The sequence below is a fragment of the Rhinolophus hipposideros genome (assembly GCF_964194185.1).
Source record: "Rhinolophus hipposideros genome assembly, chromosome: 21".
In the NCBI taxonomy this organism is placed as follows: Eukaryota; Metazoa; Chordata; class Mammalia; order Chiroptera; family Rhinolophidae; genus Rhinolophus; species Rhinolophus hipposideros.
Genome location: NC_138067.1, coordinates 28,209,847 through 28,225,371, shown reverse-complemented (window position 1 = coordinate 28,225,371; position 15,525 = coordinate 28,209,847). Strand labels below are relative to the sequence as shown.

Genomic DNA, 15,525 nt, shown 5'->3' with positions numbered 1-15,525 from the left:
CTAGTTGATTTATTCATGTTGCTATGTTAATACATTTAAAATGAACCTTGACAAGGCAATTGGGAATGTGCCCTAGGGAATCATTCCACAGTGGAAATTTGTGACCAAAGAGGTCGTTTTTTCAAACTGACATTTGTTTTTCAATGAATTAATTGCGAGTTTCAAGAATTATGAGATTTCCTAAGTTATTTGTATTAGGAAATGAACAGGAAAATGTAATTATTTTTCCCTTCAAATAATATTTGAGGTCTGAAAAGAAGCTATGAGCTATGTCATATTTCTTGTATCTTTCTGACAGTTTGTAATTACTTTTAATGCTGCCGTTCTCTAAATTATTAATGCTAATCTATCATGAGAGGGGCTGAAGAGAACCAGTGATTATATGCCTTTTTTACTAGCAAGGCTGGTTTTAAATAAATGCCTTAATCACAAGAAAATAGAAGGGTAGTTACTTTAAAGGAAATAGGCTTGGACCTTCTTCAGTGCTCCTCCCATCCTTAAAATAAATGCACATTGACAGCAGTTTAGCTTGGATGACAATCTGTGCAATAATTTCTGAAAGTGACATCGTGCGATGACACCCAGTGATTCACAGACTCTCAGAGTTGTAAGGAGTCATAAAAACTCATTGATTGCAACTTGCCTACTAATGCCTTAACCATCTCTATTAATCATGGCCAATTGCTACCTGTTCTCTGCTTGAATGTTTCAGAATGACAGGGAACTCACTCCTTTCAAAGGCATCCCTTTCTTATTTTGAGTCAAGATCTTGCTTCCTACAAATTCCACCTATGCCTCTTAGCTTTGTGTTTTGGTGGCACATAGGACAGGCAGGTCTTCTAATTCAGTACCTACTTGGCAACACTTCAAATATTTCAATATATCCTTGGTATTCTTTTTTGCGTCTTAGTTCCAGGTTAAGTACACCAACTTCCTTTAATAAGCTAATGAGCTAATGAGATTGGGGGCCCTCTGTGTTATTCACCCCTTTATCTCTTGCATCAAGCATACCATAATCAATAATGCTTAAAAGAATCAATGTGAGACTCTATTCATCATCTCTAGTTTTCTACAATGACTAACAAATTGACCGCTCCTTTCCAACCTTTAGCCAATCATACCCAAACTCCTCTGCTAGATGATCTCACTTCGACTCACCGAAGAACAGGAAACCCATTCCCCAATTTCCTCCTTCTCCATGTTTATACCATTCTTTCTTCACTCATTTCTCTCCAAGGCTAATGCCACCATTGTAATTGTTCTCCCTTCCACTCCTCTATCAGCTATATTTCTAATCTACTTTTAATGTCTTTACAGACACTCCTTCAATTTATCAATATTCTTGAGCTGCTTTCCTAAAACTAAACTTTCCTTCCATCTTCCTTTCCCCTCAAAAAAGCTGCCATCTTTTTCATCACTGCCAACATCTGCAATCATTTTCTAGACATTTTATATCTCCTCTATAAAATTAGCAATATTTCATTGTTAATTAAAAAACACACACTGGGAAGCACCACCCAAAGATGTTAGATCCTGCATGTGGTGGAAATGATTAGTGAGAGTGGATTACTAATAATGAGGTGTCAATCAACTGAATTCAGAGACAATCTGAAGGGCAGGACCAAGTTCTATTCTCTGCCAAACAAATATTAGCCTTTTTATTGTTCGACAGCAACTCATATTCATGTAGACATTGGAATAAAGCTTATCTATCCATGAATGTTTTTCAGTTTTTTTTTTCTCTTTTGTTATTTTACAAAAACACACACAGACCAAAGTTTGGTCGTCTAAATTCTGTGTCAAAAATAATTGTAAAGTGTGCCTTATCTCCCCATTTTAAAATTCACTATCAAAATTAAATAATACTGCAACCATATCTAACTTTAATTTTCAGCTTGAGTTAATAAGATCAGATTTCAAACCTCTAAAATGTATTCTTATGTTTGCTTGTTATTAATTCCTCTTAACACCTCTTTATGTTTTACATTCTTCCACAGCTCACCATTTCTTCATGGTCTGTAAAGCAAGATCATGATGGGGAATTCTTTAGAGCAAGAGGTTTTATTAGGGAATCAGAACCATGCAGAACATTTGACAATAATTAAAAATGTAAGACTTTTAGTAAGCATTAGGCTAATTACTTGTGCACATTGTTTCCTTGAGTCCCGGAAGGTATAACATTGCCTCCTTTTACAGACGAGGGAACTGAAGTTCACAGAGGTTAAGTAATGTGCCTAAGGCTACACAATTGGTAAGGAGAAAAGCTATGATTCAAATAATGCTAAACTCAAATTAAGGCTCTTAACCAGAATAACGTTTCACTCCTTTGTGTATTTTTTAAACTCTTCCCCTTGAGTTAAGAATAAGGACATGGCGGTGCAGAGGGGTGAGTGGTTTACGCAAGCTTACATTCACTGGTAATTGTAAGAACCTACATCACCCACAAGGTCACACAGCATCCAGGGGAACAGATGGCTTCTAATCACCTCAGATTCTTTCTCAGGATCCACTTTCCCCTGGAAAACACTGGAGCTTTGAGTGGGAAGCTGTGATCGAGTAGGAAGTGATTGATTAGAAACTAGAGTTTGAGGGATAGAAGTGAGAAAGGGTGAGAGCTTGAATCCCCAGTTCTGCCTCCCACAGGGTGACCCCACATTTAGGAAGCACAAAAGAACTAAACAAACACCTCCGTTGCTTCAGCATTTTTTCTTACGAGTATAGCTTTAATAACACCTTCTGTATTTGAGGAACATGGTAATGGCAGACCGAACGCAGACCCTCTTGGTAATGGAGAGAAGTCATCTGGGCAGCCCCTTACCTAACCTATAGCCCCTTTCTCTACCTACAGCAAAAAGTAAAATTAAAACCTACAAAGCTACACCACCACCAAAGCTGCAGAGAACTTTTGCTGAGTTGTATAAGCAGAAGACATTCTGCAGAACATATTTGCATTTGAAAGTACCAACACATCCTAAATGTGCAGCGTATGCATAGATCTGTGCAGTAGCAATTAGGAACAGAAATAACTGATGCAACTGAATTAGAGTTGATGAGGTTTTGGTGTTCAAGGCAGCCATTTCCTTTATATGACTAATCCCTACACATTCTTGGGTTTTCAGATTAGATGTTGCTTTTTTCTACAAAGTTTTCCCAGACCTCCAAAGTCTAGGTTATGTCCTCATCTGATGAATTTCACTTTGTATTTCTCTTCATAGCATTTGTTGCCTGAAAACACTATTATTGGTTTACTTCTTAGTCTCTCCCACTAGACTGACTGTAGGCTTTGTGAGAGTTGGGACTATGTCTTATACATTGTATCACTAGTATGTTTCACAATGCCCAGGAAAAGTAGTTGCTCAACAAATGTTTTTGAGCACATTAAGAATTAATAAGCAGAAATTGAACATGGGACAATTGCTTACAAAAACTGAAAAAATCTACCCAACTCTGATATCAACTCCAATTGTAAAATGTCACAATACCAGGATGTGATGTGGTAAGTGGTGATTACATAATTGCTTATATAATTGAGTTGGAACTATAGAACCGTGTCAAAGGAAAAGAACAGGTCCAGACCATGATGACGTCATCACGCTCACTCCTGGATAAGAACTCTAATCAAACTCTATTTATGGAGGCACCGGTATTCGCATAACACTTGAACTGGTATATACCTAACTTATTAATGCTATCTATCCATCTGTCCATAAATCTCTCTAGCTGTTCTTTATCTAGCTAGCTATCCATCCATTTATTATCTATCAATAGTCTGCCTGTCTAGCTATCTATTTATCCACCCATCCATCCCTTACCCATCTATTTATCCACCCATCCATATCCACCTATCCTTCCATCTATCCATGGTAGGCAACATTCTAAAGACACCCTCCAAGATTTCCATCCTCTGGTTATTCAATCAAACACAAATCTAGGTACTTCTGTAATGAGAATTTACAGATACAATTAAAGTTCTAATCAGTCGCCCTTAAAATAGGGAGAGTATTCTGGATTGTCCTGATGAGCCCTTAATTACAAAAGAGGAAGCAGAAGAAATGAGGCAGAAGGGGAAACAGAAGAGATACCAAGAGTAAAAGAGACTGGACCTGCCCTTGCTTGCCGGGAACCTCAGTCTTACAACTACCGGAAACTGAATTCAGACGAACAACTGGATGAACTTGGAGGGGGATTCGGCCCTTGAGCCTCCAGCAAGGGACACAGCCTGACTTTGAACTCATGAAACCGGGAGCAGAGAAATCAACCTAGCTGACCAGACTTCTGACCTATAGAACTATGAGATAAAAAGTCATGTTGCTTTAAGCCACTAAGTTTGTTTTAACTTCTTACAGCAACAGTAGAAAACCAATACACCATACATCAACTTATTACCTACCTATTTAGTTATTATCTATTATCTTTCTATGTAATACTTAACTATTATATATCTATTACTTATGTTATCTATTATTTGTCATGTATGTTATGCATTATTTGTCTATTATCTATCTAAACTCTACCTACCTACCTACCTACCTGCCTACTTATCCGCCCATCCACTCATCTATCTACCTTGGTTACCTGAAATAGCTGTTCCCTTAACAACAGCCTCCGCTCCATGACCTCTCACCCCTGCCCCAAAGTCACATGCTTTCCTCCTCGGTGAGGGCAGTGACAACCACTGGAAGCCTGAATGGTGAGCCCACCAGCTGTGGGAACCGCTCCGACCTGCACTTGCCCTGGTATCTCCATCTGCTCCCATAGACTCTCATCTAGCTTCTCCCTTCTGTTTGACTTTCACTTGAATAGCCTGCTCAGCTCTGGGTCCTGATCACTCCTGGGCGTTCAACTCTGCCCAACAGGTACGTACCCACTACTCCATCCTTAGCCAGCACAAGCTCAGTCACCCCCTACCAGTGACCAGTATCCCAAGGCACAGCCACATGAGAAGGACCCCAGAAAGTCATCAGGACATAGTTCATTTACCTCTATGAACAGGTTCTATTTTGTTTTCAAGAAATCTTTCTTTATAAAGACCTGATTTCAGACAACTCTTTCAACTCTTATTAGGAGACGGATAATCCAAAGCAGGAAACTGTTCCTTACATTCAGCATCTGGTACGAGGAAGCATTACAACTTAGAGAACGCTGCCAGCACAGGGCCAGGGGTCTGTTGGGATGTTACTTAGGCAATATTTCTCTATAAAAGATACTGTGCTGTCCTTCTAAGATCACATACCAGAACTGAAATGGCCATATAAAGCCAACCTTATAAAAGAAGAGCCAATTTTAACTATTAAAGTCTTTGGAAATATGTCTCACAGCATATTACTTGACACAATATTACATGAGGATTTTATATGAATATATAAATGTATATTCATGTATATATTAAAACATATATAAATTTGGAGTCCTTGCTTCATGCCAGGCATCAGACATATATAGTTTTACCTGCTTTTCCTTTTATAATACTTATAGCTCTATGAAATTTGTTCTGCTATTATCTGCATGTTATACATGAGAGGTTAAGAAACAAGCCCAAGGTCACATAGCTAGAATATAACAAAGTTAGGATTTAAACCCAAGGCTTGTTCTCTCAACAACTGCATTACATTTTGTTCTTATCATGGCAAGAGCTGCTGGTGTGATGAAAGGAGCCTCCTCTCTTCTTAGATGAATTGTGTGGCAGGCATCCCTGGTGGTCGTGTGTGAAGTGAGGGACATGGGCCATGCACTCCCTCAGGATCTCATGATCTGCTGTTTCTTGGAGCCGCCCTTCTGGCTGGGTCCCTCTTTAGCCACGATATGGAAGACGGATGCTTGTTCGTATATAAAATCACCGTCTTTCTGTTCTCCGCACTAACTTCCTGCCGTCATGCACATCATTGCCCTTCCCTTTTCTAAAGGTCGTTTAACATCCCATTTAGCCACCCTTGATAATGCTCTTCTTTCCAAAGGTACAGGGTGAGAAGCAGCGTTTAAGTTGATTTCTCTACACCGAGGGCATGTCAAGCTCTACAGAGCACCCAGCTAGCATCCTGTCTTGCAGCAGGTAGACGCAATGAAGCCAACATCAACAGCAGAAACAATCCCGGACAGTGAGAAGTAGACAGGTTGACCAGTTCTTTATCAAAGAAGAACGAGACTGTAGCTGACAATACTTGCTTCTTACCAACTCTCGTTCGGAACTGTCCATCCTAACCCAGAACCACTGGGGAATCGTTACAGCATGATGTCAGGAGAATAAATATATTTCATTGAAGTTGCCAACTCCAATAGATTATGAGTGGGTTCCTGGAGTGCTGTGGTGAAACGCACTAGAAGGGTCTCAGCTCAGCAGGAAAGAGCAGTGATTGATTAACAATGTCCCAAGGGGCAGAGGGCTTGAAAGGAGGCACCCTGCTTGCTGCTTACCCACAGACCCTGCGACTTCCGTGAATGGTACAGGCTGCGCAGTTCAATTGGCCTAGGTTCAAATCTTAGCCCTCCCACTTGCTAACAACATAATACTGGAAACATTTCTTACTTTTTCTGAGGGTCAGCTAAAATGGAATAAAGTCTGAAATGTTTGGGAAATGTTTAGTAAGGACCCCCTAACTTGTTAGCAATTATCATAAGTTTCCCCAGATGAAAAGCAGTAGAAGAACACTGCTAAATATAGCCAGGTGAAATTGTTTTTCCTCTTCTCTCCATCCCTTCGATTGGGGCAGAAGTCACAAACTGGCAATCATGGGCTCAGTCTCGCCTTTACACCTATTTTATTTGGCCCACATAGTTGGCTTGCACAGCATCTAAATAATTTTGGAATTAGTTACAGCTTATTTCAAAGTAAATAAAATACATTAATCTTACTTCTCGAAAAAGCTTGAGCTAACAACACTGTCCCCATTCTGACAGGGCAACAATCCACTGGAGCTAACCGGTGGCTGCTCTTTTTGAAGGGTTCCCGAATCCTTTTTTCTTTCTTTTCTTCGTTGTGATATATGTCATACAATCAGAAGAGTACATGAAATATAGACGCAGTTTACAGAGTAATCGTAAGGCTAACATCTATGTATACAAGTCCCAGGTCAAGAAATGGAACATGGCCGGCACCCCAATGTGTCCTACCTCCCACTGGGGTCACCAACATGCTGACCTTTGTGATCACCATTTCCTGGCTTTTGACTATATTTTTACCATGCAGGTAGGTATCCCCAGACTACATAGTTTGGAGAGCTGTGTGGACGTGAACTCTTATCAAATGTCCTTTGTGGGTCTAGCTACTTTTACTCAACAGCGTGCTTGGGAGATTCACCCAGGTAGACAGATTCCATGCCTTTTCCTTGCTGTGTGGATCATGCACTCTTCAATTTCCCTCTCAGTCATCTCTCCACCTGGCCCTATTATAGGCATTTGCATTTGTGCTTTTAGAGCAGGACATGAGGCTCCCGTGATGTAGAGAAATAATTACCATTATAAGCATCTTCCATTATCTGACTACTCTAGCCAAGATTCCCAACTTGTTTCATTGTGAACTCAGCTTGCTGATGTCTCCCATGAGGCTTCAACCTAAAAAGTCTCAGTGTGTCCTGTTCTTCCTCCCTGTCCCCGCTCCATTCCTAGTGACTTCTCCAGCCCATCCAGTAAGTGAGTGGCCTGAAAGCCAAGGCTAACCCCCCTGCATTTATTGGTCCCTTCTTCTCAATAAGGAATGAAGAGATCAGTGAAACCAGAGCCAGATCACGCTTTAGAAGCATATCAGACAGCTCACAGCAGCTCTGTCCAGGGCTTTTTGTCATCACCTTGGCTGCCTGAGTCTTTGTCCAGCTCTCAGTCTGTGCTGACGGCTCCTCTGCCAACACGATTTGAATTAATTTGTCAAGGAAAATTTTGTGAGATAATGTATGAGCTGCATCACTTAAATAAGATCTATAACTTCAACTGTGATCTTTATATCTTCTAATGTAGCCATTCTGTCAATAAAAGCAATCAAGTTTTCTTGGCAAATTTTTCTTTATAAATCAGCTTTATGGGTCATGGATCCACATTCTTCTTGATGTTTATGGATTTTCATTCCCAATATCAGTTCCATTGTTTCACTACAACGGAAGTGAAAAATCTAAGACAGTGAAAATAGGGGTGCTTTCCAATATACTTCTGGCTGTAAAAGGCTCAGCATTTCAAGAATGCTGAATGCTTTATTCTGCCAACTGTCCGTGGTGAGTAGAGGGCGACATCCCCACCTCTCAGCTTAGCAGGCAAGGCTCTTTGCCACCCGGACCCCAGCCGGCCTCCCCAGTGCCATCCCTCCCATGCATGAACGACAGGGCAAGGCCCCGATGTGTCATAACCATCATTTTGCTCTCTCTGCAATGCTCCTTGTATCAGTTAGGACTCTTTAGGTTGTGAGTGACAGAAAGCTAAGGTAGTAACATAAACTGGCTTAAGATAAAAAGAAACTTATTGGCCCATGGAATTGAAAAGCCCAGGGAGAGCACTGGCGATTGACTTGAGGTGTTCAGGTATCACTGGATCGGAACTTCAGCAAAGAGATCTCCCTCCCCATCTCCCACATCCTGCCTTACAACCACATAAACACAGTATTTACATCTTCTCACTTCCAGTCCTAAAAGATGGGTCTCTGTGGTATATCGGATGTTTTTTCTAAATTCTTCACTCCTTCTATGTTATGGAATTATACATCTACAGCTGTAGTTTTCAACGAGGGATGATTCTACACTAAATGGGATTTGGCCATGTCTGGAAACATTTTTCAGTGTCACAATTTAGGGAGCATGCTACTGAGGCTGGGAGTGCTACCGTCTTACAATGCACAGAACAGGCCCCACAGCGAAGAACTGTTTGTCTCCAAATGCCAATGGTGCTGAGCAGAAATCCTGCTCTATGCCCTTTGTTTTAAGAATTCGTAGTGAATCTATTTCTGTCCTCCATTAGATGCAACAAAATGCTGGGTGTGCTGCCCAGGCCCCAACGGGGCGGTCTCACTCAGCTCGCATACACAGTCTACACGAGGACGCTACCCACGAGTGTGCACAGGTGCCCAGTGGAGAGGCGAGTGATGTTGACCGAGGTCTGTCTGATGGCACATGAATCAGGCAGCGCCTGCAGAACTGTATCTGACCAGAGAGCACATCTTTTCCCAACTTTCATGGATTCCCAGCAGTGGCAGAAGAAAAAGACAGGATTTATCCTGCATCTATGACTGGATTTATATTTATATGTTTAAGGCTTCTAGATAGTTCATGTTATTTTTTGAGATCTTAAGAAAAACTTGATGACCTACCTGTTGCATTAGTATGCAGACCTGGGAGATGGCACATGTGTGTGGATGGAAAAGGGGGTTATGTACATGTTCAGTGACAGAAAGTAACTTCACAAAGTAATCTGAGCATAAACTCCTAAATGGGCAGCTCATCGGGGGTCATCATGCCCCAGGCATATAAGATTTATCTTCGCAGTAAGCAAGGCCTGTGCATTGTTCTTGTGCATCTAAGTTAAAACACCCTTTGAAATGCCTGAAATAATGCTCTTTTCCAGGCCCCTCAGAGGCATAACCAGCCACAAGGGAGCACAGACTCTTGTTAACTATCCTGTACCTTGCTTTCTCCCACCTTCATGTAATCTTCCTTAGGGTCCCTCCTTCATTTCAAATGTATATATATATATAAAAAGAAAACCTGCAAAACTCATTCTCCAGAACTTTTGCGATCTTGCCTCCTGGCTTGTCATCAGTTTCACTCAAATAAACACTTATAAAAATTCTCCACAGGTTTAGACATTTCTTACATCGACATGTGGTTTTGGGTAATTAGCTCCTAAGCATCATTCCTCTGTCCTCCTCCTTCCGACAGCCTCTCCAGAAGCTCGTGGACTTCCAAGAGGCAGTATATGTTGTTGCGGGGTGAGAGTCTTGACAAACACCATGGTAATAGGAAGTCTAAGATTCCCCTCAGGCTTCCCATCCTCTGATATGTATGCCCTGTATAAACCCTGGGACTGTATGATGAGCTATCACTCTCATGCTTATGTTATACTGTAAAGAGAGTTCACAGACGTGATCATGTCTTAAATCAGTTAACCTTAAGACAGGGAAATTATCTGGGTGGGCCTCACTGACATAGTCACAGGAGCCCTTTGTATCTGGGTCTAGAGTTCAGCAACAGAGAGTGGAGCTTCAAAGCACAAGAAGAATTTGATGTGCCATTGCTGACTTGAAGATGGAGCGGCCCATGTGGCAAGGAATTCGGACAGCCTGAGAATACCTTAGATGACAGTCAGTAAAGAAATGGGAACCTCAGTCAGTCCTACCACCACAAGGAACTGGGTTCTGCCAACAACAAGAGTGAGATTAAAAGCCGATTCATCCCTCAAGCCTCCAGATGAGAACTCAGTGCAGCCAACTCCGTGATTTCAGCCTGTCATGTGGCACTGGGCTTCTGACCTGCAGAACTGTGAGCTAATAAATGGATGTTGTTTAAGCTGCTACGTTTGTGGTCATTGGTTATGCAGCCATGGAAAACTAACACCACCACGAATAGACCTCTAGTCACAACAAATACCTCAGGCCCTTTATTAACCCCCAAACATTTACTTTCCACTTACCCCCACTTTCTTTCCACCCCACTATAAATGCAGATAATTTACCTGAGAATTTGTAAGCTCCATCACAGCTGAAATAATTTGTTTCAGCAGAAGACCAAAGGAGTTTACATTTCAGAGTTAAACCACGGTTTCCTTGAACACTCCATTAATACACAAAGTTGTGCCTGGCCTTAACCACCCAGTAATGCTCTTTTAAAGAGCTTAAAGCATATGATTTCTTATGAAAGATGCAAATAGAACATCAGAGAGAAAAAAAAAGGAGTCACTCTAATGCCCAACTTCACCTGGGTGCAACAACAGGATTTCATGCCGGACCCTCCCAATGATTTGATATTCACTTCGTCTCCAGCGGAGGCTGTGAGTCTGAATAGAGATGATGTCTCAGGACTATTACACGTAACTTTGGAATGAGTGCCTGAAACACATTCTGGTTGCTAGAAGATGTAAGATAGAAGAGGCAGGGCTGCTGTAAGCTGATGTAACTCTCCCTACTGAATTCCCAAGCTTAACAAAAGTAAGAATTTTAAAGTATTTGGGCCAAATGTTCACCTACGTACTTGCAATTTGAGGGATATTTAAAAAGTTACCCACCTGGTACCAGTATAATTAGGAAGATATATTGGAAAGAAGTATTGCGACTTGGGAGAAGATATTTTGATCATAAATTAAAATTTTATAACACCACTACGGTGTTTTTTTATGTTACTTTGTCTGCCTGTGAAGCATTTCCCTTGAGTTCAGCTGTGCCATTTGCATTTCTAATATTCAGTTGTTTCTAACTCATGCCCAGACTTTTTGACCATGTTTATATTAGAATCTAAAGAAAAGTACTGGCAGTTCCCAATTGTTTGCTACAGAATGCTCCTGTAAGTGGGGTTTAAGCAGATCATTACACAAAAATATTCTTTTCCTTTTGGAAACATTTTTGTGAAGGGGTAAAGTTTCCTGACAAATTATTAGCATCAGAAAAGATATAGTTATAACAAATACATCGTGAAAGAAAAGATCAACCATAAACTCCTCTGGATAATTATAAACTTAGAGAAATTATACTTGTTGCGTGAAATGAACATAAACATACCATCTACACAATTATGACTGCATTCAATATAAACCAATATATTGGATATTTGTTAACAATTGGACTTGTTTCTTTAAATTTATAAAGACTTTTTTTTTAAAGCTGTGAATGGTCTAGTTTGTTTGTAAAGACTCTCAGGAACTGTTGACCTAATGCCGATTTTTCCCCCTTATAAGATTCCTGGAGCAAAGGATGGTGTTCAGAAACACATCAATTATCACAAAACTAACCTCAACTTTAGAACTGTTTCTTTTCAACAAAGCATTGAATCAACTACCGCGTTTCCCCAAATATAAGACCTAGCCAGACAATCAGCTCTAAAGCATCTTTTGGAGCAAAAATTAATATAAGACCGGGTCTTATACTAATATTACATTACATTACATTACATTACATTACATTACATTACATTACATTACATCATATTAGATTATAAGACCCGGTCTTATATTAAAATAAGACCGGGTCTTATATCAATTTTTGCTCCAAAAGACACATTAGAGCTGATTGTCCGGCTATGTCTTATTTTCGGGGAAACATGGTAATGTGTGTGCATGTCTGTATGGGCATGTGTGTGGCGACGTGCATGTTTGTGCACACACACAGAAGAACTAGAAGTCATCTTTCTTCTGATAGTCCTGCCTTCTCCTCCACACCCACCCTACCCTATCCACCCACCTCCTTGCTCCTCTCTGTCTTTATGTCATAGTAGTGAAAGTCCTACACAGAGAAATATGAAGAGGAAAATTATGCTAAGTGATTCTTGCTTTAACTTGGGGATGGCGTGTAGAGTAAAGGATAGGGAAAAAGGGACAGGTATTGGCTGAATATGTGGATATAACTATTTTTGTACCAGTTGACTACAGTATTTTCTCTACCTCCTGCTTCCTCTATACTAGAGATACACCCAATAAATGAATCAATATGATGGGAATGAGGCAGCCACACAAAATAAAACTGAATAAACTGAACAATAAAATTCAAAACTTGAAAAGTGGGACAAATCCCTATACATACTTTTCATCAATATTGGAGGCTTTAACTTGGAAGTCCACTCATGTCAGTGGGATCTGGGAAGGAGTACAGGGGTGGAGTGAGATAGCTATTGTGGTTTGTTAGTTTGTTTTTTCCTGCCTTACATAGTCCTCTCTTTTTCCCTTCTCTCTGGTCACAGGAGTGGACACCTGACAGGAGCTTACTTATTAGAACATCCTGTTTTTCTGAACACAGTGACTGAAGGCATGTGATTCAAGAAAGGACAATCAGGTTTACTCACTGGAATTGACATACAGATGATGGAAGCGAGAAATTCCTTTTATGTTTGTATGAAGAATCTGGGAATGCCAACAGCCATTGTCCCCAAACACATGGAAAGAAATTATGTATTAAATGAGAAGAACCAGAAACAAGTAGAGAGAATAGAAAGGAGATGGATGGATGTATAGATGTATGTATGTATATATGTATGTATGTATGGATGGATGGATGGATGGATGGGTGAGTGGATGGGAGGATGAACGGTGGTGAATAAATGAGCTCTCCCTTATCTTTCTTTAATGGGACAGAGGTGCCAAAAGCTGTGCCCCAAAGCACAAACATGTCTCTCTCCACTCATAAACCATTGGCTTTAATCAAATTTACCAGCGACTTTGACTTGGTTTCCCAGTGCTGGAATTCACAAAGTCCCAGGGAGATTTTAGTGAGCCCCTTGAGCAAGAAAAGGAAATGAGTAACAGGCACTGTCCTCCACCAGCCTTCAAACCCAGAGCCATTATATTACACACTTTTAGGATGTGAATGGAGTCACTTTGCTTGCGTCCAGGAGGTAATTGGGGTCTACTGGCATTGAACCAGGTGGTAACCAGTACCACCCTGTGAGCCATCCTCTGGAGCAACTCTTTTACCCTTTGTCGGAATCTTTTCCCAGTAAATCCTCAGCTTCTCCTCAAGCACACTCCATGGTGGTCTTTCCCCGCAGTGCTTAATGCATGTCCAGATTTTAGGATGAACACAGCTTAGGCCCAAGCTGGAGTCCTGGCAACCTGCTCTCATCTTGTTTTTCACCACCTGCCCCTCTGGCCTCTGCTGCCAGAATCTGGCAGACGATGTGCTTGCTAAGCCAATCACTGGGCTGTGGAGGGATGACTTATGGCCTCCGCCCCTTGGCATTTATTTGAGACTTCTGAACCCAAATAGAAGACAAAGTTTCCTAAGTGTGGAGAATGAGTTAAAGTCACCTTCTCAGAACATACCATCTATGTATAATGCATAGAACTTGTTTGGCTCCTGATTCAAACAAACCAAAAATAAAAACACCATTTATGATCCAATCAGGGAATTGAAAACTGACTGGATATTTGATGCTAATAAGTATCTATTGTCTTTTTTTTCATATGCGATAATGGTGGTATTGTGCTTTTTAAAAGAGTTCTCATCTTTCAGAAATACACATTATCATATATGTGGATGAAATAATATGACAGCTGAGATTTGCTTCAAAATAAACCAGTCAAGCTGAAAAAGGTGGAGAAAAGTAGGTGGGAATAAAGATAAAACACATTTGCTGAGAATTGTTGAAACTAGGTAACGGTTACATGGGGCTCCCTTGTACTATCCTTTCAACTTTTGTTTATACTTGACAATTTTTCAATAGAAAATTAAAAAGTAATTTCAGGTGTCTCAAGATGCTGGGTTCTGGAGTCTCCCCACTGGAAGCAAGTGGATATGTCTACACATATGTTAGCATTTTCCAGATGCCGGGTACTTAGTTGTACAGTAGAAACTATTTTGAAATGTCTAGTTCCCATCAAGAATACCCAAGAAAGTCAAGCTCTGTACACCATGCCAACGCGAGCTCAAGAAAGTGATGTTCCATCAAACCACAAAGATCTAGAAAATGTCTGTTTACACTCAAACCAAACAAAATGTTGAGTAACATTCCAGCTCAAGCCAAAACACTGTATCGCTACCTTCTGGAGTCAAAGATGGTGTAGTGTCTAATTGGAAGCAGAAAGAAAGTGCTGGTGGGCCATCCAACGACTACAGTGACCCTAGGAATCACCCAACTTCTTCTCAAGTGGTCAGTTTAAACTACATAGTCATTATGTGGGCTTTCAATGTCACCAACCACTTTTCAAACATTACTACATCAAACACAGCCATCATTGTATCATTCAGGATTTTCCAGGGAAACAGAACCACTAGGATATATAGAGAGAGACAGGTAGATAGGTAGAAGAGGAGATTAATTATAGGAATTGACTCACGTGGCTATGGAAACCCAGAAGTCCCATGATCTGCTGTCTGCCAGCTGGAGAACCAGGAAAACCGGGGGTGTTGTTCAGTCCAAGTCCAAGGCTTGATAATGGGGGCAATGGTCTAAGTCCTGGTCTGAGTGCAAATGCCCAAGAACCAGGAGCACGGATATCCTAGGGCAAGAGAAGAGAAATGTCTCAGTTAAACAGAGTGAATTCTGTCTTTCTCCACCTGTTTGTTCTACGCAAGCCCTCCACAGGTTGGATGATGACGACCTACACTCGTGAGGGTGCTCTTTCCTCAGTCGACTGTTTCAACTGTGAAAGTCTTCTAGATACACCCTCACAGACATAAACCAAATAATGTTTTACCAACTATCTGGGCATCGCTTAGCCCCATCAAATTTACACATAAAATGAGCCATCAGAATCATATTCCAAAAAAGCACCGAAGGATTCTGCCAGGTGGTGGTCAAAGAGGGGAGGCTGTGCCTGTTTTAAGCCTGGATCTTTCTGAGCAGCAAAATGATCCTCATGAATGGAGGGCCCAGGGTGCCTGCCACATAGCGGCCTGTCCCTCATTTATTT

The 15,525-nt window shown here is 40.9% G+C and overlaps 1 protein-coding gene across 1 annotated transcript in view; it reads right to left on the bottom strand.

Moving 5' to 3' along the window:
• The window catches only part of CDH13 (cadherin 13), a gene marked incomplete at its 3' end in the record, with an annotated part of 1,171,491 nt that extends 1,156,411 nt beyond the window's left edge, over positions 1–15,080 (bottom strand). The window contains exon 1 of the mRNA XM_081031360.1: positions 14,950–15,080. Within this exon, the coding sequence (XP_080887486.1) occupies positions 14,950–14,976 (27 nt within the window). The 5' untranslated portion in view covers positions 14,977–15,080. The remainder of the gene's footprint in view (positions 1–14,949) is intronic.
• Between the last annotated feature and the right edge of the window lie 445 nt (positions 15,081–15,525).